This window comes from Procambarus clarkii, chromosome 6 (genome assembly GCF_040958095.1).
Source record: "Procambarus clarkii isolate CNS0578487 chromosome 6, FALCON_Pclarkii_2.0, whole genome shotgun sequence".
Lineage (NCBI taxonomy): Eukaryota > Metazoa > Arthropoda > Malacostraca > Decapoda > Cambaridae > Procambarus > Procambarus clarkii.
The window spans coordinates 10,849,011-10,875,095 of record NC_091155.1 but is presented as its reverse complement, the minus strand read 5'-3'; the positions used below and the strand labels follow the sequence as shown (position 1 = coordinate 10,875,095).

The 26,085-nt window shown below is 41.7% G+C and overlaps 1 protein-coding gene across 2 annotated transcripts in view; it reads left to right on the top strand.

Moving 5' to 3' along the window:
- The window catches only part of LOC123754078 (leukocyte elastase inhibitor), a 105,806-nt gene that overhangs the window by 44,383 nt on the left and 35,338 nt on the right, over positions 1–26,085 (top strand). For both annotated transcript variants that reach the window (XM_045736236.2, XM_045736237.2), the window contains exon 5: positions 18,652–18,866. In XM_045736236.2, the coding sequence (XP_045592192.1) occupies positions 18,652–18,866 (215 nt within the window). The remainder of the gene's footprint in view (positions 1–18,651; positions 18,867–26,085) is intronic.

The window sequence follows — 26,085 nt, the reverse complement described above, 5'->3', positions numbered from 1 at the left end:
TTTATAAAAATATTTCAGAGTTTATATAATCATAGAAGTGTATTTAAGAGTGTAAGACCGAAATTTGAAAAAGGCCATTTTCAGACCAAAATTTGTTAGAGACCACATTTATAAGTGTAGTTTCGCTACTAACAGCCCAATGTTAGCCCAAATCTAATCAGCCATATTTTGTACGTAGTAAACTAGATCAAGTCAATAAGCAAATTCTAGCCCCTGTCCCCCACCGTAGTCCCCTTGGCATATATTCAATACGAACAGTCCAATCCCCTGAAATTTTAAAGTCATTTTTCAGACGTAGTAAATCAAATCAAGTCAGTAAGCAAGCTCCAGCTCATGTCCCCGCCTTACTATTTTCCCGTAACTTCTTTACTAACAGTCCAATCCCACAGAAATTTTAAACCATCATATTTCAAATGTAGTACAATACGACAATTTAGTTACCGAGCTCCAGCTCTCGTCCTCGATCTTACTTTCCTCTCATATCTTTGTTAATAACCCATCAATTTTCCTGAAATTTAAACCCCCCATCCTTCTGAGTAAATTAAGAAAACACAGTTAACAAACTCTTCTCCTAGGTTAGGTAATTTATGTTAAGTTATGTTAAGTTAGGTTGGGTTAGGTTATGCAAGTTAAGTTATGCTGGGTTAGGATAGGTTAGGTTTTGCAAGTTAGGCAAGGTACATTAAGTTAGGATAGGTTAGGTTAGGTCAGTTAAGTTAGGATAGGTTAGGTTATGCAAGTTAAGTTAGGGTAGGTTAAGTTAGGGTTAGGGTAGGGTAGGGAGCCGGTCGGCCGAGCGGACAGCACGCTGGACTTGTGATCCTGTGGTCCTGGGTTCGATCCCAGGCGCCGGTGAGAAACAATGAGCAGAGTTTCTTTCATCCTATGCCCCTGTTACCTAGCAGTAAAATAGGTACCTGGGTGTTAGTCAGCTGTCACGGGCTGCTTCCTGGGGGTGGAGGCCTGGTCGAGGACCGGGCCGCAGGGACACTAAAAGCTCCGAAATCATCTCAAGATAACCTCAAGATAAGAAGGTTAGGTTAAGTTAGATTATGTAACTTAGGTTAGGTAAGTTACATTAGGTTAGTAAGGTTATGTTAGGTAAATTTGATTAGGTAAGTTACATTAGTTAGGGGAGGAATAGGATAAAATAGATTAGGTTAGGTTAGATATATATTTTAACAGAAGTGCAAGTTTAATATGAAAAGCTGAACTAGTTATATTTTGGAGAGATATTTTATGTCTGAGGTTGTCTTAGAGAACAACATTGATGTCTTAGAGAACAACTTTGATGACTGAGATTACTTTTGATGGCTCTGATAATAACTTTGATGTCTTAGAGAACAACATTGAATACTGAGAATAACTTTTTGATAGCTCTAAGAATAACTTTTGATGACTGAGATTAACTTTTGATAGCTCTCAGAATAACTTTTGATGTTTCTGAGAATAACTTTGATGGACGAAGATGTCTTAGAAAGCTTCTCTGAATAACGAAGGTGACTTAGAGAACAACTTTTGCGGAGGTGAGAATACCTTTTGATGACTGAGAATAACTTCGATGTCTTAGAGAACAACTTTTGATGACTTAGAGAATTACTTTAATGAACGAAAGTGATTTAGAGATAACCTTTGATGACTCTGAGAATAACTTTTGATAACTCTGAGAATAACTTTTGATGACTGAGAATAACTTTGATGACTGAGAATACCTTTTAATCACTCTGAGAATAACTTTTTGAGGACATGAGTAAAAGTTTGACGTCTTTGAGTGTGTCATTGATATCTTTGATGTCTCGAAGAGTATTTTTGATGTCTCAAAGAGTGTCTTTGATGTCTTGAAGAGTGTATCTTTAATGTCTCGAAGAGTGTCTTTGATGTCTTGTAGAGTGTATCTTTGATGTCTTGAAGGGTGTCTTTGACTATTTTTCTTATTAACGACACATAATTTTAGTTACAAAAGTGCTGAAAGAAGTTCCATTTGACTATTTGTAGCGAAGTGAAAGGTTAGTTAAGTTAAGAACAGTGTTGGAAAGAGGCTACACAGTGACTATTTTTTATGCTCCACAAAGCATAATGTCAGTTAAGAACAGCGATAAAATATATCTTTGGCAATTTTTTCTTACTTGACTCTTACTCATAATGGCTGTTGAGAAAGTACTGAAAGAAGTTACATTTGACTATTTTTGCGAAGTGAAAGGTTATCTTAGTTAAATACAATATTGAACGAGGTTAATCCTGACTATTTTCAGTTGATTGACGAGTAATTTTAGTTAAAAAATGATGAACGTGGTTGATTGACGATGGATAAATTAGTTATGATCAGTGTTGGAAAGTTTCCTTTGCCAATTTTTAATAGCTAAGAGAAAGGTCATTTTAGTTAAGAACAGTGTTGAACGAGGTTAATCCTGACTATTTTTAGTTGATTGGATAATAAGTTTAGTTGAGAAATGACGAAAGTGACTATGTTTGTAGTTGAATGGCGAATGATTTTAGTTAATGAACGTTAAGAAAAGAATGTCTTGGTTCATTTGATTTTAAAGAATAAGTAAGGGAATGCGATGAAGACAGTGAACTTGCGGGGAATATGAACTTGCAGAGAACATGAAAACATGACAAAGAATATAAGGAATACAAAGAATGAACAGTGAACTTGTGAATAATATGCTAAGAACATGAGGGGAACTTGTAGAGAACATGAACGAGAGTGAGATGAACACAGTGTATATGCGGGGAATATGAACTTGTGAAGAATATGCTAAAAACATTGAGAACATGAATATTAAGTATAAAAGTTGTACAGAGAACATGTGATGTACATGAAAACATGACAAAGAACACAGTAAACATACGGGGAAAATGGCAAAAACACAGAATAATGGAGAAAACTGGTGAAAAATATGAACTGAACATGCTGGAAATACTTGCTGAACATGGAGTGAAAATAGAAAACATAGGAGAGTGTGCAAAGAACACATTGAATATAGATAAAATATACAAATACGATTATTGAAGGGTTGGATAAGTTGGGAAATGGGCAAGATGAAGGGGGAGGTAAGGGATGAGAAGGTAAGGGGGGAAAGTAAAGGGTGTGGGGGAGATATGGACGAAAAGAAGTTTAGGAAGGTAAGGGGGGAAAGGTGAGGGAGGAAAAAGGAAAGGTGTGATTTCTGAAAGTGTGATTATTGCTTTGTTGAGTAAACAAAAGGTAAGGTGCGATCTGATCGCGTAAATATTAGCACGTTGATGATTATTTACATAGCTGAGTACAAATAGGGTATTAAAGGTCATGATGTTTACTTTGATAGACTGGAGAGGGACTTGATCCAAATTAATTTGATGAACTAAAATTGGAGGACCAGAGCTAAAACTCTGTAATTTGCTTTTTGATTTATTTTACAGGGGTCTGAAATGTAGTTGGGTTTTAAATCTCAGGGGATTTGGACTGATAGTAGTAAATTTACAGGAGCGAACTAAGGCAGGAGATGAGAGCTGAAACTCGGTAATTTGCTCTGATTTATTTTACTAGGGGTCTGAAATGTAGTGCTTTTTTTTTAAATCTCAGGGAATTTGGACTGATAGTAGTGAATTTACAGGAGCGAACTAAGGAATAGGACAAAATTTGAAACTCAGTAATTACCTTGGCCTTACTTACTGCATCTGAAATAGCTACGTTTTAAATTTTAAGGGATTTGGTTTGATACTAAAAAAGATACGAGAGGGAACTAAGGTAGGGAACTGGAACTCGGTAATTGTTTGGATCTTATTTACTGTGTCTGAAATACAGGGGTTTTAAATTTCAGTAAAATTGATCTGCTAGTAACGAAATATGAGAAAGAGTTAAGGTGGGGGGAAGAAGCTGGAGCTTGGTAATTGTTTTTTCTTTACTTGCTCATTTAAAAGTATGTCAAGTTTAAATTTCAGAAAATTGTTCGGGTATTAACAAAGATATGAGATGGAACTAAGATAAGGAACAGGAGCTAGAGTTTGTTAACAGTGTTTCCTTTATTTATTCATTAAATGTATGAGGGATTTAAGTTTCAGGAAAATTGATGGGTTATTAACAAAGATACAAGTGGAAACTAAGGTCGAGGACGAGAGCTGGAGCTCGGTAACTAAATCGTCGTATTGTACTATGTTTGAAATATGACGTTTAAAATTTTAGGGGGATTGGACTGTTAGTAAAGAAGTTACGGGGATATAGTAGGGCGGGAACATGAGCTGGAACTTGCTTACTGACTTGATTTGATATACTACGTCTGAAAAGTGACTGTTTAAAATTTCAGTGGGATTGAACAGTTCGTACTGTTCGTACAAGGGGACTAAAATGGGGGACAGGAGCTAGAACTTGCTTATTGACTTGATCTATTTTACAATGTACGAAATATGACTGACTAGAATTGGGCTAACATTGGGCTGTTAGTAACAAAACTACACTTATAAATGCGGTCTCTAACAAATTTTGGTCTGAAAATGGTCTTTTTCAAATTTCTGTCTTACACTCTTAAATACACTTCTATGATTATATGAACTCTGAAATATTTTCATAAAACTGAACTCTGAAAATTTTTTTGGTCTCAATTGAACTCTGATAATATTTGAATTTCTTTCATAAGAACTCTTTAAGAATGTAGGTGTAAGTAAAACTCTGAATTATTTCGGTCTTAAAATGGTCTCTGACTAACTTTTGTCTTGAACTGGACTCTGACGAATTTTGGGGCTTAAACTGAACTCTGGCTAATTTTCAGTCTTTACTGCACTCTGGCTAATTTTTTATCTTTACTGGACACTGACGAATTTACTGATTTTCTGTCTTTACTGGACTCTGACAATATATGAGTCTAACATAATCTCTGTCTTAAATAGACTCTGAAGAAAATAGATCTTCAAATGGTCTCTGTTGAAAATCGGTCTTCATATGGTCTCTGAATAATTTTCGGTGTTTAAACTGGTCTCTGTTCAATTTCGGTCTTTACACAATAACAGCTGCAAATAGATATAAAAACTAAAAGTCATGGCTAAGATGTCTGTTTTCCTTAACAAAACTTCTATGACAATATTCTCTGAAAATGGACTTTTTCAAATTTTGATCATATACTCTTAAATAAACTCCTGTGATAATATGAACTCTGAAATATATTCATAAAACTGAACTCTGAAAAATTTTGAATTTTCCCCATAAGAACTCTTAATAAATTTAAAAAAAAAACATATTCTCAGAAAATGGTCTTTGAAAAATGTATAATTTTGAAAACAAACAAAATTTGGCCGTAGAGTTTACCTGGAACCCCCTACAGTACATCTCCAAGAGAAAACTCATGTCCCTATAACTTTCAAGGTCAACAACCAGAACATTGAAACGTGTAGGCAGCACAAATACCTTGGAGTTGGTATTAACAGTGACATTGTAAATGATTTACACCGTAGGTTAAAAGAAAGACTAAAACCATTGAAAACACTTACTGGTAAGAATATTGGTATTAATATTAAATATGGTAGACTATTCTATATGATGTTTGTTAGATCTCTCGTTGATTATATTGCTCTGCACTTAATTAATTTCCCCTCCTCTGTGTTGGACAAACTTGAAGTAGTACAGAATGAAGTCATGAGGATAATTCTTGGTGATACTGCTTTTGATACAGCAAACAGAGAAATAATCCTAGAACAGCTAGCCTCTTTTGGAGTTAAGGGAAGACTGTTGACATGGCTCATTCTGTTACCTGAGTAACAGAACCGCCTCAGTCCTTTTCAAGGGGGTCAAAAGTAAACTTTGTGCACCCTTTGAGTTGGGTACACCTCAGGGTGGAATGCTAAGTCCTACACTGTTCAATGTTCTGATGCACAAATTAACAATTGATATTCCCACACTACCTGACGAAGCTGTCATTTGTTTAGCCGATGACATATGCATTGTTGCAAATTCCCGAACTAGACTGCAAGCTCTACTTTATTCACTCGCTGCTAAAAGCATTGAATGTGGTCTTGTTATCTCTATAACTAAATCCAGAGTTCTCCATCCCCAAGAGAAAACCCGTAGGTTAAAAGAAAGACTAAAACCATTGAAAACACTTACAGGTAAGAATATTGGTATTAATATTAAATATGCTAGACTATTCTATATGATGTTTGTTAGATCTCTCGTTGATTATAATGCTCTACACTTAATTAATTTCCCCTCCTCTATGTTGGACAAACTTGAAGTAGTACAGAATGAAGCCATGAGGATAATTCTTGGTGCCCCAAGATGCACAAGAATCATCAACATGCGGGAAGAACTGAAGCTTCCAACCATTCTAGAGAGAATCATGCAAGTCAACACTACCTTTTGCCTTAAAGTCATGAGAGACCCTACATCTCCTGCATTGCTCAGAGACAAATTATTTAGTGCTGTTAACACCCTATTGACTGGTACCGACATACCAACTCACTCCTTTTATGATAAATGGCGGAGCAACAATGCCTACAATCTCATTAAACTTAACATTCCTTTTAAGTGCAATCTACCTGTCTCTGATATTCCTCTTTATCTGTACCCCACCATTCAAGTATTATACACACCTGTCACCAAGAAAGTTAATGAGAATCTTGGTCTTCTCAAAGCTGTCACACTTGAAACAATTGCCTCCTCCATCGAGAATTTAAGATCTCACGAGCACTGTGTCAACACCGACGGCTCAGTCCAAACCTCTACTGGACGGACTGCAGCAGCATGTAGGTTTTATAGAAATAATATTTGCACAAAGACTGTCAGTGTCAGGTTAAACAAGTGGCTGACCTCCACAAACTAGCAGCATTACACCTAGCTACCAGTACATTAAAAAACATTGGAGGAGGAATAATATTTTGTGATTCAAAGTCTGCTCTTCAAGCAATCGAAAACTTCTCTTGGAAGATCGACAGCAAGAACCTCATACTCCCAATTATAAATGACATAATTGCTGCACAGAGTAAAGGGTCTCGAATCTCCTATGTGTGGATACCTTCACACATAAATATAACCCATCATAATGAGACAGACATTGCAGCCATATTAGCGTGTAACAAGGATGAAGTTGAATTAGATCTAGGTATCCCCATCTCTGCTGTCAAAACTGTATTGGTCCAAACACTCAGATCTGATAGGAAAGAAATTACTGACTCCCAACGACCTGAAAGTACTAGTATAAAAAGCTATGATTTGTTCAGATCTGAAACCTATATCTGTGGGCAGCACAAAACGTCCACTAGACTGTGCGACACAGTGGTTGCAAGGATCAGGTTGGGTTACCGTTACCTGTGGCAGGTGGCTGCAGGTGACGGATCTCCCAATCCTGAGCACTCCAGTTGCAAACTCTGTGAGCAGGAACTACGGCACGATCTCCTGCACTACATCACTGAATGCCCAGTTATTAGACCTTTCAGACCAGTTGGCATGAGGTACCTGGAGCTTTGCAATTACTTTATTCACTCTCGTATCCTTGAAGATATCCTCACAGTGTACGCAAAATTTGCCAGTGCAGGCTATTAAACATATGGTCCTGTATGACTAACCATCCTGCGAGATGGGGACTTTTATTACCACTGCTACCTTATTCAATCTTGTGTTGATGATATCCTCAAAATGCTTCCGGAGTCTGCCAGTGAAGACTGCCTATCACATGCCTTTGTATGACTAACCATCCTGTGTGATGGGGATTTTTTAGCATCACCTAGTTAGTTTTTTTGACACACTGTACTCCACTTCATATAGTCTAGGGTAGCTGCACTAATGCAGATGTACCTAATGTATTAATAAAAAAAAATCCACCGTCATGGGGATATTATAGCATCACGTAGTTAGCTGTAAGTGGGTAGAGTACGGGCACTGGTCATGCTGTAAGTGGGTAGAGTACGAGCAGTGGTCATGCTGTAAGTGGGTAGAGTATGGGCATTGGTAATGCTGTAAGTGGGTAGAGTATGGGCACTGGTCATGCTGTAAGTGGATAGAGTACTGTGGTGTTTGTGTGTTACTGAGGAAGTCTTGGTTGTAGGGTTGATGTAAAGTCATGACTTGGTTACTGACTTTAATACTTAATATGATTACATGACTAGTAGCTACCAAGCTTGGCGGGCGTCCTGTACGCTCCCTTGTTTACCTTCCTCTCTCCGGCGTCTGCTCCGCCACACATAGAAAACGGATGGTACCATTTTCTGTGAACATGACATCCCTCCTTTTCTTTAAAAAGAATGAATACAGGATGTCTACCATGCTTGTAGCACAAAGCAAAGTTATTGACACAAAGTAAGTTATTACCATATCAAGAGATACTGCATACATTTAACATTAATTAAGCACACAAAGAATTTAAACAACTTAATCTTTTCCACAAAGGATTTCAATGTTAAAAATACATATGCAATGTTAAACAAACATGAAAGAAACTGTAATACAAAGTTACAAAATATTGAATGAGAGATCTGCATTATTCAAACAATATTAAATTTAGTTTAGCATAATAAGTAAATACTTTTCATTACATAGGAACACAATTAATCATCAAATCGTGTAGGGCGTTTAACATGACGTTTAGGACGAGAGTCCTTAAATGCAATAACATCCCTTGATGAATTGTTTGTCGGGTTATAACTATTTTTTTCTTTTTCTTTTGCACGACTTTGCACTTCATCATTTTCTACACTAGTTGGAATCACTTTGAAATAAGCCATATTACGTGTTATACTATGATCTCTATTACTAGCTGTTACCATAGTTCCTTTTACACTAATCACTTTATATGGTTTTGTATCATACGGCATATCTAACTTTCCCTCTTTTTTCTTTTTTAACGAGAACAGTGTCACCAGCCTTTATGAACTGTTCCTTTGCACGTTGATCATGAGCAATTTTCATTTTGCCCTTGGCTAGTGATCCTTCTGAGCGAGACGTTTATCCGTTACCTCGGCTGGCATGACGGGTAGTGCGATTCTCATAGGACGTCCAAATAAAAGTTCGCCAGGCGACTTGCCCAGTGTTCCATGTGGTGTTGCACGGTAGTTCCTGAGAAAAGCATACATAGCTTGTTTCCAGGATCGTCCTTCGGCATGAGCACAGCGTACCGCTTTCATGAGAGGTTGCATGAATCTCTCAACTTCTCCATTTGCTTGAGGATGTAGTGGCATCACACGGCGGTGTTTGAATCCAATATGCTCAGAAAAGTTGACGAAGTCTTGTCCATTGAATGGCGGTCCATTGTCTGTCTTGACAACTTCAGGAATGCCAAAGTTTGAAAAGATCTTGTCGAGTTTCGGGATGACGGCCTTTGCAGATGTGGAATTGATGATTTCTACTTCTGGATAACGTGAGTGATCATCAATGACTACCATCAAGTACTCTCCAGTTGGTAGTGGTCCGCAGAAGTCCATCGATACTTCCGTCCATGGTGCAGCAGGTAGTGGTGAAGGTTGTAGAGGTGTTGGTCTTGAAGTATCCACTGCAGCTTGGCAAGGGACACAGGCATCATGCATATCCTTTGCTTGACGATCAATGCCAGGAAACCACACCTTTTCTCGTAGCAGCTGTTTCGTCCTAACAAGACCTTGGTGTCCTTGATGTGCAAGCTTCAGAGCACGTTGCTGGAGAACAGCTGGAATCACGATACGAGTACCTCGCAGCACAGTGTCGCGTTGTTGCGTAACACTTAATTCTGTCTGGATGCGTTCAAGTGCTTTGAATGCATCTTGGTCAACTCCTGAGGGTGGGATGCGTGGAAACTTTTTCTTAGTCAATGCATCCACTGTTGCTTGCAGAGTTGGGTCCTCTAGGGTTGCAGTACGGATTTCATCAAGAGTAAGAGCCTTAGGGACTGCATCACAGGTTACAGAGTGTACATATTCCTCGGCAACTTGCTGATGCTTGGTGATGGTGAAACTGTTGGCAGGATGTCGACTGATGTAATCAGCGGGATTGCCTGCACCCGGCTTGTATTTCACCGTAAAGTTGTATGGTTGCAGACGAAGAGCCCATCTCTCAATGCGAGCTGGTGGTTTGGACTTTGGATTATTGAAGATGGTCTCCAACGGTTTGTGGTCAGTGACCATCGTGGTGAAGGGCGCACCAAGCAGATACACATTGAAGTGTTCACAGCCCCATACAAGAGCAAGAGCTTCCTTCTCTGTCTGACTGTATCGTTGCTCAACATCTGTGAGAGAACGGCTGGCGTAGGCAATTACTACTCTGGAATCTGGTTGACCAGGTTTGTGTTGGGCTAAAACAGCACCTAAACCAACAGGACTAGCATCCACTGTTAACTCAGTGTCCATTGATGGATCAAAGTATGCAGCAGTCGCATTCTCTACTAGTGCATCTTTCACAGCATCAAATGCATTTTGCTCGATCTCGCTCCAGTACCATGATGCATTTTTCTTCAGGAGCTCACGTAGAGGCTTCGTAATGGTAGCAAAATCTGGAATGAAGCGAGAACAGTAGTTTGCCATTCCCAGAAAACTATGTACTTCAGTGGACGTTGAAGGAGGTGCAGCATTCTTGATATCTGCAACTTTCTTAGGATCTGGAGACAGACCTTTGTCACTAAGTACATGTCCAAAGAATTCAATTTTATGTTGATTGAACTCACACTTTGCTCGGCTTAGCGTCAAATTCTTTTCTCGTAAGCGTTGCAATGTTGCACGAAGAGCTTTGTCGTGTTCAGCTTGGGTACGGCCATAAACAATGATGTCATCAGACATGTTGTCAGCATTAGGTATATCTTGCAATACCTGGCTGATGATGTGCTGGAATACCTCGGCAGCACTGTTAATACCAAAACTCAGGCGCTTGTACCTATACAGACCTCGATGTGTCGTAAACGTTGTGATGAAGCGACTCTCATCATCAAGTTCAAGCTGATGATAGCCCTTGTTTAAATCTAACTTGCTGAATATAGTTGCACCATTCAAGCGGTAGATCATATCATCTACAGTCGGTGTAGGATGGCGTTCACGCATTATTGCCTTGTTGGGAACACGCATGTCCACACAAATGCGTATCTCATCTGGATTCTTCGGCTTTGGTGGAGTGACAATTGGGCTTACCCATGGTGTTGGGCCTGTTACTGGTTCAATGATATCTAGTTCTATCAGCCTATCCAGTTCGGCATCGACTTTCTTGCGAGTATGGAATGGTTGTCGGCGATGTGGTTGGGCAACTGGAATTACATCTGGGTTGATATGCAGATGTACTTTGCTATCAGTATAACAACCTATGGATTTAAATCGATCAGAAAATTCAGCAACAATAGCATCAACATTGTTTGCAGATTCCACTGCTACAGCATTAGAAAGCTGAAGTAGCCCCAATTTGGTTGAAGTCTTGTAACTAAGTAAAGACTCCTTTGCATTCCTAACAACATGGAATGTAGTAATGAGCATTGCATTCTTTGACTTAATCTCTGCAGTGAAAGTTCCAATCACTGGCACGGCTACCTTTGAAGCATAGGCAGTGGCTTTGCCATTATAGTTCTCAAGCTTTGGGAACTGTTTTTTAAATTTTTCATAGTGGCACTCAGCAATGGTGTCAATGTTTGATCCAGTGTCAATGAGAACCTTGAGACAAATACCAGCAATGTATACACATGTCTCTGGGTTGTTTGGAAGATCATTCCATTCTGTGATTGCTTGTACTCCATAAGTATAATCACATTCACTGTCATCTGAGACTGGTTGTAATGAAATGTTGTCTTGTATATTATTAACATTCTGGATATGAGGTGCAATATTGTGTTTACCACCTCGACCCCTATGACCTGATCCTCGTACAGTGCTTTTATTCATTGACTGTGGTTTCTTTAGTGCAGAACGACACATAGCACCAAAATGACCTAGTTTTCCACACTCATAGCACTTCTTACCTTGAGCAGGACAAACATTATCTTGGTGTGGGTAGTCTCCTCCACAATTGTAACATTTATTGTTGACACCCTCTGATGTGGGTCGTCGTGACTGTTTGAGTCTTGTTCCTTGACCCCAGTTGTGACGTGGTTCTCGGCTAAATTTACTGTTAGGTTTGGCATGTCTTCTTTGATTACGATGTCCTCCCTGAACTTTACATACCTCATCACTGTTAGTAACAGTGGCAGAACCGTTATTAGCACTGCACTCCATGACACGAGCATCACGTGCAGCATCTTCCATTCGACGAGCCATATCCAGTATCTTGGTAAGAGAACTGTCATCATCAACAAGTTCTAGAGCTCTTCGACGAAGACGTGTAGATGTGCATGATTCAATTATTTGCTGTTTGATTTCTTTGTCAACATCAGCAAACTCACAATGGGCTGCTAAACCCTGCAGACGTGTGTGGTATTGATCCACAGTTTCATTAGAGAGTTGTTTTGCTCTCCTGAAATGCATAATTTCCATAGCAGTATTTTGCCTTGGTTTGAAATGCTCTGTTAGTTTGGCTTTGGCAGTGTCATAATCTTTGGCACCACCAGTGTCTTTCAGTGTGTCAAAGATGTCACAAACTCTATCACCTGCATAATGAAGTAGAAAGGCACGCTTTCTTTCAGCACTTTTGATGTCAGAAACTATCAACAAATTTTCAAACTTTTTAAGCCATTTGACCCACCTCTGTGACAGGTTTGTCTGGTCACAGTCAGGATCAAATGCAGGAAACTGAGGTATATTTGCCATTTTTACTGAATAAATGTAACTTATCACTTAAATGTTCCTCAGAATATTAAACACTTACTGCACTGTATATGTTAGTCAAGAATTCACTGTAATTACTTTAATTTTGCAAAGCACACAAGCATTTTAATGCAAAAGTTCACAACAGTGCACAATATAGCAGCAACTGACTTCTTACCTAGCCCTTGTGTACATGTGTTGTTCCTACTCACAGCAGCAGCACAGCAGTTGGTACAGCAGCAGTTGGTACAGCAGTTGGTACAGCAGTTGGTGCAGCAGTTGGTGCAGCAGTTGGTACAGCAGTCGGTACAGCATCAGCTCAGTGTGATGAATTTTGTAGCACGAAGCGTCGTTTCGTAACCAAAACATCAGGTTTTGTACACATCAAAGCGTCGTTTCGTACACAACGTCGGCAGATTCCTCAGTACACAGTTTCTTCAGCACAACTTGGGTAGCACACAGCTTGGGTAGTACACAGCATCGGTTAGCACACAGCATCGTTTAGCACACAGCATTGGTTAGCACACAGCATCGGTTAGCATACAGCATCGGGTATGGCGCTCACAGCTTCTCTTCCTCCTCCAGGCAGCATGCTTCTCCCTTGTGTTTGAAACTGAACAAATACCTGCGTTCACAGTTCATCCTCGTCGCCAATGTGGTGTTTGTGTGTTACTGAGGAAGTCTTGGTTGTAGGGTTGATGTAAAGTCATGACTTGGTTACTGACTTTAATACTTAATATGATTACATGACTAGTAGCTACCAAGCTTGGCGGGCGTCCTGTACGCTCCCTTGTTTACCTTCCTCTCTCCGGCGTCTGCTCCGCCACACATAGAAAACGGATGGTACCATTTTCTGTGAACATGACAAGTACGGACACTGGTCATGGTGTAAGTGGGTAGAGTACGGGCACTGGTCATGCTGTAAGTGGGTAGAGTACGAGCACTGGTGATGCTGTAAGTGGGTAGAGTACGGGCACTGGTCAGGTTGTAAGTGGGTAGAGTACGGGCACTGGTCAGGTTGTAAGTGGGTAGAGTACGGGCACTGGTCATGCTGTAAGTGGGTAGACTTCCTCATAATTTTCTCTATTAGACCTAAAATTCTATATATTATGAACTGAGAAACGAAATGCAAATTTTATTGTTTCTTATTTGCATTATGGTGTGGCGAGGACCATATTATGGTCACTGTCCTGTCCGGCATTAGTATCAGTTATCAAACATTTTGATCAACATGATTGTTTTGTCTTGCTTGATGAAATTCCTGTTGTGTAGCCTAGAGCTTATAATATTGACGGTTGCATACATCCACTTACATGGTGTAGGGTTGTGTGCTGAGTGGCTGGCCCAAGGTGGCTGCCCCAAAGTGGCTGTCCCAAGATGGCTACCCCAAAGTGGCTGTCCCAAGATGGCTGCCCTATGGTGGCTGTCCCAAGATGGCTGACACAAGGTTGCTGTCTCAAGGTAGCTGTTTAGATGTGGCTGTCCTAAGGTGGCTCTCCCAAAGTGGCTGTCACAAGGAGGCTGTCACAAGGGAGCTGCCCCAAGGTGGCTGTCCCAAGGTGACTGCCCCAAGGTGGCTGTCCCAAGGTGACTGCCCCAAGGTGGCTGTCCCAAGGTGACTGCTCCAAGGTGGCTGTCCCAAGGTGACTGTCCCACGGTGGCTGCCCCAAGGTGGCTGCCCAAAGGTGGTTGTCCCAATGTGGCTGTCACAAGGTAACTACCCCAAGGTGGCTGTCACAAGGTTGCTGTCTCAAGGTAGCTGTTTCCAAGTGGCTGTCCTAAGGTGGCTGTCCCAAGATGGCTACCCCAAAGTGGCTGTCCCAAGATGGCTGCCCTATGGTGGCTGTCCCAAGGTGGCTGTCCCAAGATGGCTACCCCAAAGTGGCTGTCCCAAGATGGCTGCCCTATGGTGGCTGCCCCAAAGTGGCTGTCCCAAGATGGCTACCCCAAAGTGGCTGTCCCAAGATGGCTGCCCTATGGTGGCTGTCCCAAGGTGGCTGTCCCAAGGTGGCTGTCACAATGCTGCTGTCTCAAGGTGGCTGTCACAAGGTTGCTGTCACAAGGTGGCTGTCCCAAGGTAGCTGTCCCAAGGTGGCTGCCCCAAGGTGGCTGTCCCAAAGTGGCTGTCACAAGGTTGCTGTCTCAAGGTAGCTGTTTCCAAGTGGCTGTCCTAAGGTGGCTGTCCCAAGATGGCTACCCCAAAGTGGCTGTCCCAAGATGGCTGCCCTATGGTGGCTGTCCCAAGGTGGCTGTCCCAAGATGGCTACCCCAAAGTGGCTGTCCCAAGATGGCTGCCCTATGGTGGCTGCCCCAAAGTGGCTGTCCCAAGATGGCTACCCCAAAGTGGCTGTCCCAAGATGGCTGCCCTATGGTGGCTGTCCCAAGGTGGCTGTCCCAAGGTGGCTGTCACAAGGTTGTTGTCTCAAGGTAGCTGCCCCAAGGTGGCTGCCCCAAGGTGGCTGTCACAAGGTGACTGCCCCAAGGTGGCTGTCCCAAAGTGGCTGTCCCAAGGTGGCTGCCCCAAGGTGGCTGTCACAAGGTGACTGCCCCAAGGTGGCTGTCCCAAAGTGGCTGTCCCAAGGTGGCTGCCCCAAGGTGGCTGCCCCAAAGTTCCTGTCCCAAGGTGGCTGTCCCAAGCAGGCTGACCCAAGGTGGCTGTCCGAAGGTGACTGCCCCAAGGTGGCTGTCCCAAGGTGACTGCCCCAAGGTGGCTGCCCCAAGGTGGCTGTCCCAAGGTGGCTGTCCCAAGGTGACTGCCCCAAGGTGCCTGTTCCAAAGTGACTGCCCCAAGGTGGCTGTCCCAAGGTGACTGCCCCAAGGTGCCTGTTCCAAAGTGGCTGTCCCAAGGTGGGTGCTCTAAGGTGGCTGTCCCAAAGTGACTGTCACAAGGTGGCTGTCCCAAGGTGGCTGCCCCATGGTGGCTGTCCCAAGGTGACTGACCCAAGGTGGCTGCCCCAAAGTTGCTGTCCCAAGGAGGCTGTCCCAAGGTGGCTGTCCCAAGGTGACTGCCCCAAAGTTGCTGTCCCAAGGTGGCTGTCACAAGGAGGCTGTCCCAAGGAGGCTGTCCCAAGGAGGCTGTCACAAGGAGGCTGTCCCAAGATGGCTGTCCCAAGGTGGCTGTTCCAAGATGGCTGTCCTAAGGTGGTTGTCCTAAGGTGGTTGTCCCAAGGTGGCTGTCAAAAGGTGGCTGTCCCAAGCAGGCTGTCCAAAGATGGCTGTCCCAAGGGGGCTGCCCAAGGGGGCTGTCCCAAGGTGGCTGCCCCAAGGTGACTGTCCCAGGGGGGCTGTCCCAAGATGGCTGTCCCAAGGTGGCTGTCCCAAGGTGGTTGTCCCAAGATGGCCGCCCCAAGGAGGCTGTCCCAAGGTGGCTGTCCCAAGGTGGCTGCCCCGAGGTGGCTGCCCCAAGGAGGCTGTCCCAAGGTGGCTGTCCTAAGGTGGCTGTCCCAATGTGGCTGTCCCAAGGGGGCTGTCCCAAGGTGGCTGTCCCAATTTGGCTGTCCCAAGATGGCCGACCCAAGGAGGCTGTCCCAAGGTGGCTGTCCCAAGGTGGCTGCCCCGAGGTGGCTGCCCCAAGGAGGCTGTCCCATGATAGCTGTCCCAAGGTGGCTGTCCTAAGGTGGCTGTCCCAAGATGGCCGACCCAAGGAGGCTGTCCCAAGGTGGCTGTCCCAAGGTGGCTGCCCCGAGGTGGCTGCCCCAAGGAGGCTGTCCCATGATAGCTGTCCCAAGGTGGCTGTCCTAAGGTGGCTGTCCCAAGTTGGCTACCCCAAGGTGGCTGTCCCAAGGGGGATGTCCTTAGGGGGCTGTCCCAATGTGGCTGTCCCAAGGTGGCTGTCCCAAGATGACTGTCCCAAGGTGGCTGTCCCAAGGTGGCTGCCCCGAGGTGGTTGCCCGAAGGAGGCTGTCCCAAGGTGGCTGTCCCAAGGTGGCTGTCCCAATGTGGCTGTCCCAAGGGGGCTGTCCCAAGGTGGCTGTCCCAATGTGGCTATCCCAAGGTGGCTGCCCCAAGGGGGCTGTCCCAAGGGGGCTGTCCCAAGGGGGTTGTCCCAAGGTGGCTGTCCCAAGGTGGCTGAGCCTAGTTTCTTCGGTGGATGTTGAGGTCCCATAAGTTTATTTTCTAGGCCAGATAGAGTGTTTGGGCTCCTGGCTCGGCTTCCCCTTTGTGCTGAGCAGCTTGTCCTCTTCTGCATTGTGGGAACTACAAGGTAAGAATAAGTGATGTACATGGGGTGGTCTGCGCCTCCACACAGCACTCTGGGAACTACAAGGTAAGCATAAGTGATGTACATGGGGTGGTCTACGCCTCCACACAGCACTCTGGGAACTACAAGGTAAGCATAAGTGATGTACATGGGGTGGTCTACGCCTCCACACAGCACTCTGGGAACTACAAGGTAAGCATAAGTGATGTACATGGGGTGGTCTACGCCTCCACACAGCACTCTGGGAACTACAAGGTAAGCATAAGTGATGTACATGGGGTGGTCGGCGCCTCCACACAGCACTGTGGGAACTACAAGGTAAGCATAAGTGATGTACATGGGGTGGTCGGCGCCTCCACACAATTTTAGCGACCTCGGTACAGTCATGTTTTTACTTTTGACACTTGACGATATTAGAACTTATTATATACTTATTATATAGTTTATTGTTGCCGTCTAGGCGAAAGGTTTTTTGTGTACCTCATACTCATCCTGTGAGCGGGACCTCATACTCATCCTGTGAGCGGGACCTCATACTCATCTTGTGAGCGGGACCTCATACTCATCTTGTGAGCGGGACCTCATACTCATCTTGTGAGCGGGACCTCATACTCATCCTGTGAGCGGGACCTCATACTCATCTTGTGAGCGGGACCTCATACTCATCCTGTGAGCGGGACCTCATACTCATCCTGTGAGCGGGACCTCATACTCATCCTGGGAGCGTCACTTCATATTCATCCTATGAGCGGGACCTCATACTCGTCCTATGAGCGGGACCTCGTACTCATCTTCTGAGCGGGACCTCATACTCATCCTGTGAGCGGGACCTCATACTCATCCTGTGAGCGGGACCTCATACTCATCCTGTGAGCGTCACTTCATATTCATCCTATGAGCGGGACCTCATACTCGTCCTATGAGCGGGACCTCGTACTCATCTTGTGAGCAGGACCTCATACTCATCCTGTGAGCGGGACCTCATACTCATCCTGGGAGCGTCACTTCATATTCATCCTATGAGCGGGACCTCATACTCGTCCTATGAGCGGGACCTCGTACTCATCTTCTGAGCGGGACCTCATACTCATCCTGTGAGCGGGACCTCATACTCATCCTGTGAGCGGGACCTCATACTCATCCTGTGAGCGTCACTTCATATTCATCCTATGAGCGGGACCTCATACTCGTCCTATGAGCGGGACCTCGTACTCATCTTGTGAGCAGGACCTCATACTCATCCTGTGAGCGGGACCTCATACTCATCCTATGAGCGGGACCTCATACTCGTCCTATGAGTGAGACCTCATACTCGTCCTATGAGCGGGACCTCATACTCGTCCTATGAGTGAGACCTCATACTCATCCTATGAGCGGGACCTCATACTCGTCCTATGAGCGGGACCTCGTACTCATCCTGTGAGCAGGAGCTCAACATTAACAGATTACAGAAAACACAAAGTCATAATCAGAACTCAGCGGAGATTTTTACATTAACAATTCCATCTAACCTGCACACCTTATAATTAAAATAACAACTAGAAACAAACTTTTTACATTGCAACATCTATGCATTTACAACATGTTTACATATATTGAAGGTAAGTCTTTAGTTAATACCCAAAATAATCTAAATATTGGATATTACAGAATCATAAAAGAGCCGTTGTTAATTCTTATTCGTCTTCACTCTACGCAACTTGTGCATTAATCTCTCAGTTGTTAGTTATTTACTTGAAGAGAAATAATGATACAGTTCAAAGATTTCAAATGTTTTATATAAAATTTCTCTCACCTTTCAGGGTTCTTCTCTAACTTGACGAGGATGGTGCTGGTAAATGCAGTTTACTTTAAGGGATCATGGGAGCAGCAGTTCATGGAGAGTGAGACATTTGAGGAAAACTTTTGGATAACAGAAAATGAAAGCATCATGGTGCCAATGATGCACATTAAGGAAGACTTCCGCATGATGCACAACAAAGACCTCGGGGCAAAACTTCTTGCAATGGACTATAAGGCTAGTAACATGTATCTAAGAGTAAGAACAATACCTGCAGCAAGGGACACTAAGGCTAGTAACATGTATCTAGAAGTAAGAACAATACCTGCAGCAAGGGACACTAAGGCTAGTAACATGTATCTAGAAGTAAGAACAATACCTGCAGCAAGGGACACTAAGGCTAGTAACATGTATCTAGAAGTAAGAACAATACCTGCAGCAATACCTGCCAGTAAAATCCCACAGACTCAGACACATATCAACACATATCTCTCAGGCAGCTATCCAAACTCTTTTCTCCTTTCACCAGTCAGCCCGACAGATGTTGTGTCCATCATACACTCACTAGAAACCAAAGCTGGGAACATCAGTGAAATACCATCCGTTGTATACAAGAGCGCCTCCCACGCCCTTGCGCCACCTATAGCTCTGATGTTCAACAAATTCCTAGAGTGTCATACCTTCCCTGATATCCTTAAAAAAGCAAGAGTAACGCCAGTTCATAAAGGAGGTAATCCGGCAGACATAAACAATTATAGACCAATATCAACCCTACCCATACTTTCAAAAATATTTGAAAAAATTATCTACAAACAGCTCTACTCCTACCTCGTAAAATTCGACATTCTTAGCCCCTGTCAGTTTGGCTTCCGCTCCCAAAAGAGTACCAACGATGCAATTATTAGTCTCCTTGATATAATTTACTCAGCCCTTGACAAAAATGAGTTTTCGATTGGACGCTTCATTGACCTGAGAAAGGCTTTTGATACTGTTAATCACAATTACCTCTTACGTAAACTCCATCATTATGGAATCCGAGGCCATACACTGGACTACATCCAATCCTATCTTAGTGATAGACACCAATGTGTAGCCATCAATAATATAACCTCTCCCACTCTACCAATAACTGTTGGAGTGCCACAGGGCAGCATTTTGGGACCTCTCCTATTTCTTATATACATCATTGATCTGCCTAATGTCTCTAGCATTCTGAAACCTATTTTGTTTGCTGATGATACTACCCTCATCTACTCTAACCCCAATCCACATACACTAAATAATGTTGTTAATAATGAACTAAAAAAAGTCCACTTATGGATGTCAACCAACAAACTAACACTTAACATAGAAAAGACCTACTACATCTTATTTGAAAGAAAATCTACACATGCAATTCAGCTTCAGATAGACAATGTAAACATTAGCAATAAAAATGATGGAAATTTTCTCAGCCTATTCCTAGACAAGAGACTCAACTTCAGTGCCCACATACAACACATAACTAAGAAAGTCTCTAAAACAGTTGGTATACTCTCCAAAATCAGATATTATCTACCTAACTCTGCTCTCATCTCTCTATATTATGCACTAATCTATCCCTATCTTAATTATGGTATCTGAGCATGGGGTTCAACCACTGCAAACCACCTCAAGTCCATCATTACCCAGCAAAAATCTGCTATCAGAATAATAACAAATTCTGCTTTCAGACAACACTCAGCCCCCTTGTTTAATTCCCTAAACATGCTAAACATAATCTCACTCCACAAACTCTCTTGTGTCAACTACATTTAGAAAACCCTGTTCTTAAATGCAAATCCTGCTCTGAAACTCTCCCTGGACAGATGTAATAGGACCTATTATCACCACACAAGAAATAAATATCTCTTTGATATCCCCAGAGTCAAACTTAATCTGTGTAAACATTCTATGCAAATAAAGGGACCCAGTCTATGGAACTCACTCCCTATTGAATTGAAAAGCTGTCCAACTTTTGCGTCATTCAAAAACAATACTAAAAAGTACCTAATTTCATCTTCATAGTTTTTTTATCTTTTCCATTAAAATTGCACTGTATCTATTGCTACCCAGTCTCCCAATCTTTATGTACCCAATCTGAACATCTTTATCATTGTGATCATTGCTGTCTTCTTATATGTGCTGTCAACCTGCTGTATGGTGTCTATTAATCTTGTTTAAATTACCAATCAAGCTGTCAATGTAATCAATCAGAGCTTTAATATACCAATGTGCTTTAATATACTTACTAATCTCTCTCATCTCATTTTTTTTTCTTGCAATGTATTTGTTATCATTTTATTAATTCTGATAGAATTTACCTACTTAAAATTATCTGTTAGATTAAGGACCTGCCCGAAACGCTGCACGTACTAGTGGCTTTACAAGAGTGTAAATACTGTACTATGCTATAAATTCTCACAAACCCAATGTACCTTCTTGTATATAAATAAATAAATAAATAAATAAATGTGGACAATAAGGCTAGTAACATGTATCTAAGAGTAGGACAATACCATGCAGGGGGTAATGATGTTGGACGAGTTAGGAGTGAGGAACTGATAAAGAAATTTAACAAAGCCATAGAATTAGTTAGGAGCAAGGGAGGAATCCCAATCATATGTGGCATTCTTCCAAGAAAGAACGTTGGGAATGAATGGTTGTCGAGGTCACTTGGTGTCAATTGCTGGCTGGAAAGATATTGCAAATCAAATGCAATATCTTTCATAGACAACTGGGAACACTTCTATGGGAGAAATGAAATGTATGCTCATGATGGGGTGCATCTTTCGAGGGCTGGGATTGTTGCTGTTGCGAACTCGTTGGAACCAGTGGTTAGCCCTTGAACTGCGCAACGCGCCTGCAGGCTCACATCTGGTTTGCGCAACGCGCCTCCGGGTATTTGTATTTTTCACGTTCCATTCAAAACTCCCGCGGCTTCATGGGGTTCACATCAGCTTCCTCAGGGCTCTTGTAAACAGATGGCATCTTTAAAAAAAATTGTGGTCCACATTCCAGGGTGTGGGAGCCTCAATAGTGTGTGAGCAACCAAGGCGCTCACAGCATGAGCGCAAAGCACTGCTGTTCAGCGTGTGACCACAGCATCGCCAAATAATGTCAATATATATATATATATATATATATATATATATATATATATATATATATATATATATATATATATATATATATATATATAACTTGTATTATTTAGCCATGATAGTGTTATAGAAGAGCCTGAGTATGATAATGACTGGGTACAATGTTCAAATATCAGTAATTCAATGCTGTTCACGCTGTTCACAGCGCTAGTAACAGCACCACAGCATTATTTCGTCCATCTAGGAATCTTCAAATGATTTCTTAGGTTCCTTTTCAAAATAAATGTGTGGTCAATTATTAATTTACAGGAATTAGTGACCAGGATTGTGATAATAGCAGGATTGTGGTTATAATTAGCGTTGTGCTTAGTATTGTGGAAGGAGGAATTTTGGTGAGGGAGGGAGGGCGAGAATTGAGGTAGCCTCATCGTGTGTGTGACTGCCACTCTTGTTTTGCTCACCATACTAGCTTAGTGGTTCGCTATGGGCAACACATATGTACATGGGTATATATAGTGTGTGTATATAGTGTAAGAACAGCAACAGGAGAATGTTGTGAGGCCCTATTTTGGTGAGGGAGGTGACGTAATCGTAGCGTTGTCTGCTGTCGGCTGTGGGATTTTCATGCAGTGTATGGTGGCCACTGTACTGTTTGGACACAATACCGGCTTACTTGCATAGTTCTGGTAAATAAAACATGTAGATAGATATATAGAACATGTGTAATAAGAACTATAACAGTATGGTGGGAGAAGCAATGTTGGCGAGTAAGATGTTGGAGTCAGGGAGACTGGCTGGGTGTGGCTGTGAGTGTGTTGATGGTGAATGTATATAGTGTGTGACAGTGTATAGTGTGTAAATAGATTGTATATATACATAAATTAGCATGATACATAGTAAATATGTGCTGCATATGTGTACACAAGTGTCATGCCTGTAACACAGTGTCTTCGGACAGTACGGATGTTTTACTGCCATAATATAGTGTACGTGTTCACTATACATAGGATTAGCACGTAAAAACAAATAAAATGTATTTGGAACTGTGCAAAAAAAAATGAACGAAAATATATTCGCGACAACTCGCGCGCCCCGCCCCGAGCGCCATACTGGCCCCGGGAGCGTACGTCACGGGCGAACAGGGAATGATGACGTCACGCCCCAACTTACAGACCCCATACCAGCCAAAGTAAGTACAATTTCGATTTTTTTCTACATACCCATACTGAGGGAGGGGTTTCTGACACTTTAAAAAGAAAAAAAAATAATTTTTTCCAGAGAATTTATTTCCTGCGCACTGCGGGGGTGTCATATTTGGAGGCAACACAGTTAAGGGGTTAGAGGCATTTGTTTGGGTTTAAACTGTTAGTAGATAGTGGTATGGGAATTGATAGGGAGGAAAGAGGTAATAAAAGTATGTTTTTGTTGGAGAAACAAATTGGCAAAATGATCAGGGAAAGAGAAGGGCCTCAAAATAAAAATTCACTTAGGGTATATTACACTAACAGTAGAAGTCTAAGAAACAAAATAAACGAGTTAAATGCTCTTGTCTGTACAGAAAAAATAGATATTTTTGCACTTACCAAAACGTGGATGAATGTAGAAAATAGAGAACTATTAGCTGAATATCAAATAAATGGATTTAAACTATTTCACGCAGATAGATATATTAGACGAGGAGGGGGAGTAGCCATATATGTTAAGGACAATTTGAAATGTAGTCTCAAAGAGGGAATCAAAAGTGAGCCACACACAGAAACTATTTGGATAGAATTAAACGAAAAATTCAATAATATTATAATAGGAGTTATTTATAGGCCACCAAATTTAGATAGAATGGAAGCAAAGCATCTATGGGATGAAATATCTAGAGCATCTAGATCTAACAGTATTTATTTCATGGTTGACTTTAATTTTAGTGGAATAAATTGGGTGAACAAAACAGGGAATAATGAAGCAGAAGATTTTCTAGAATTAATTGACGATTGCTATCTTACGCAACATATTAAGGCACCAACGCGGGGAAATAATGTTTTAGATTTAGTGTTAACTAACAGGGAAACACAAATTAAGGACATGGAAATAGGGAGTGAGCTAGGCAACAGTGATCTTAAAGAAATTAGATTTAGCATAGAATGGAATAGATCTGTAGGAGAAAATTCTGTTACAGTGCCTGATATTAGAAAAGCTGATTTCAATAGCCTAAGAATTTTTTTGGGTCAAATAGATTGAAATGTCTTGGGGATGGGGTATGGGCTAGACGTGAACCCAGCGACAGGTGACGGAAAAGGGGATTTCGATGTGGATTCAAAATAATACCTATTTAAAAATATTCTAAGCAAAGCCCAGAAACGTAGTATACCATATAAATTGAATATATCGAATACTAATGATCCTAAGTGGATAACAAAGGATTTGAAGAACCTTATAGGTAAAAAGATAGCGTGGTACAAAAGGATTAAGAATATGGAAGTTATTTTAGAACAGGAATTCGTATTACTGGTTAGAAATGTTAAAAAAGAGATAAAGAAAGCAAAAAGAAACTACGAAGTTTGCATAGCAGGGCAAGCGAAGACAAATCCTAAAGGTTTTTTTCAGTTATATCGAACTAAGACTAGGGAAAGGATAGGTCCATTAAAAACTGAGACAGGTCAAATAACGGATAATGACAAGGAGATGAGAAGTTTTTTTAGTAAATATTTTATATCTGTATTTACTAAAGAGGAACTTAACAATATGCCTTCAGCAGAACAAATATATGTGGGTGGGGACGAGGACAGGTTGACTAGTTTAGCAGTTACCAGGGAGGATGTAATTAAACAAAGAGTAAAACTAAAACCAAACAAATCCTCAGGGCCGGATGAAGTGTTTACCAGGGTGCTTAAAGAATGCAAAGAGGAGCTTTCCGAGCCACTGTCTACCATATTTAATAAATCAATAGAGTTAGGTAGAGTGCCAGAGTCATGGAAGGTAGCTAATGTGGTATCAATTTTTAAGAAAGGAGATAGATCACTTGCGTCAAACTATCGGCCAATTAGCCTAACGTCTGTTGTGGGAAAGTTACTTGAATCGATAATTGCAAATACAATTCGTCTTCATCTTGAAAAACATAAATTAATAAATAAGTCGCAACATAGTTTTACAAATGGCCGTTCATGTTTAACAAATTTGCTATCTTTTTATTCGAGCATAGTTGAGGCAGTTGATAGTGGTAAGGATTGTGATGTTGTGTACCTTGACTTTAGCAAAGCTTTTGATACAGTGCTACATGAAAGACTGATTAAAAAAATAGAGGCTCATGGTTTTGGGGGTGCTATATTAAGTTGGATTAGGGCATGGCTATTTCAAAGGAAACAGAGAGTTAGTATAAATGGGGTTAAGTCAGAGTGGGATAATGTTGTTAGTGGAGTGCCTCAAAGCTCTGTCCTGGGACCTCTGTTGTTTATAATATATATAAATGATTTAGATTCAGATTTGAGTAGCAACATTTGCAAATTTGCTGATGATACGAAAATCGGTAGGGAAATTAATTCGGAGGAGGACTCACTATCACTTCAAGTTGATCTAGATAGGGTTTTGAAATGGTCAAAGGATTGGCAAATGCAGTTTAATGCTGATAAATGTAAAGTTCTGAGGCTAGGTAATGATGACAGAGTTACAAGATACGAGCTAGATGGTGTTGAGATTGCGAAAGGGATCTGGGAGTTATGATTAGTAAGAATTTAAAACAAAAGGATCAATGCATAAATGTTCGTAATAAGGCGAATAGGACACTGGGATTTATTAATCGAAGCGTTAGTAACAAGACACCTGGTGTGGTTCTTAAGCTATATCTTGCTCTGGTTAGGCCCCATTTAGATTATGCAGTTCAGTTTTGGTCGCCGTATTATAGAATGGATATAAATTCACTTGAACGTGTCCAACGTAGGATGACTAAGTTAATTCCCCAAATTAGAAATCTTTCATATGAAGAAAGATTAACAAAGCTTAAGTTGCATTCACTGGAAAGGCGAAGAGTTAGGGGTGACATAATAGAGGTTTACAAGTGGATGAATAAACATAACAGGGGGGATATTAATAGGGTATTAAAAGTATCAAGACAAGACAGAACACGAAACAATGGGCATAAATTGGATAAATTTAGATTTAGGAAAGACTTGGGTAAATACTGGTTCAGTAAGAGGGTTGTTGATTTGTGGAACCAATTACCGCGTAACGTGGTGGAGGTGAGGTCCCTCGACTGTTTCAAGCATGGGTTGGACAAGTATATGAGTGGCATTGGGTGGTTATAAATAGGAGCTGCCTCGTATGGGCCAATAGGCCTTGTGCAATTG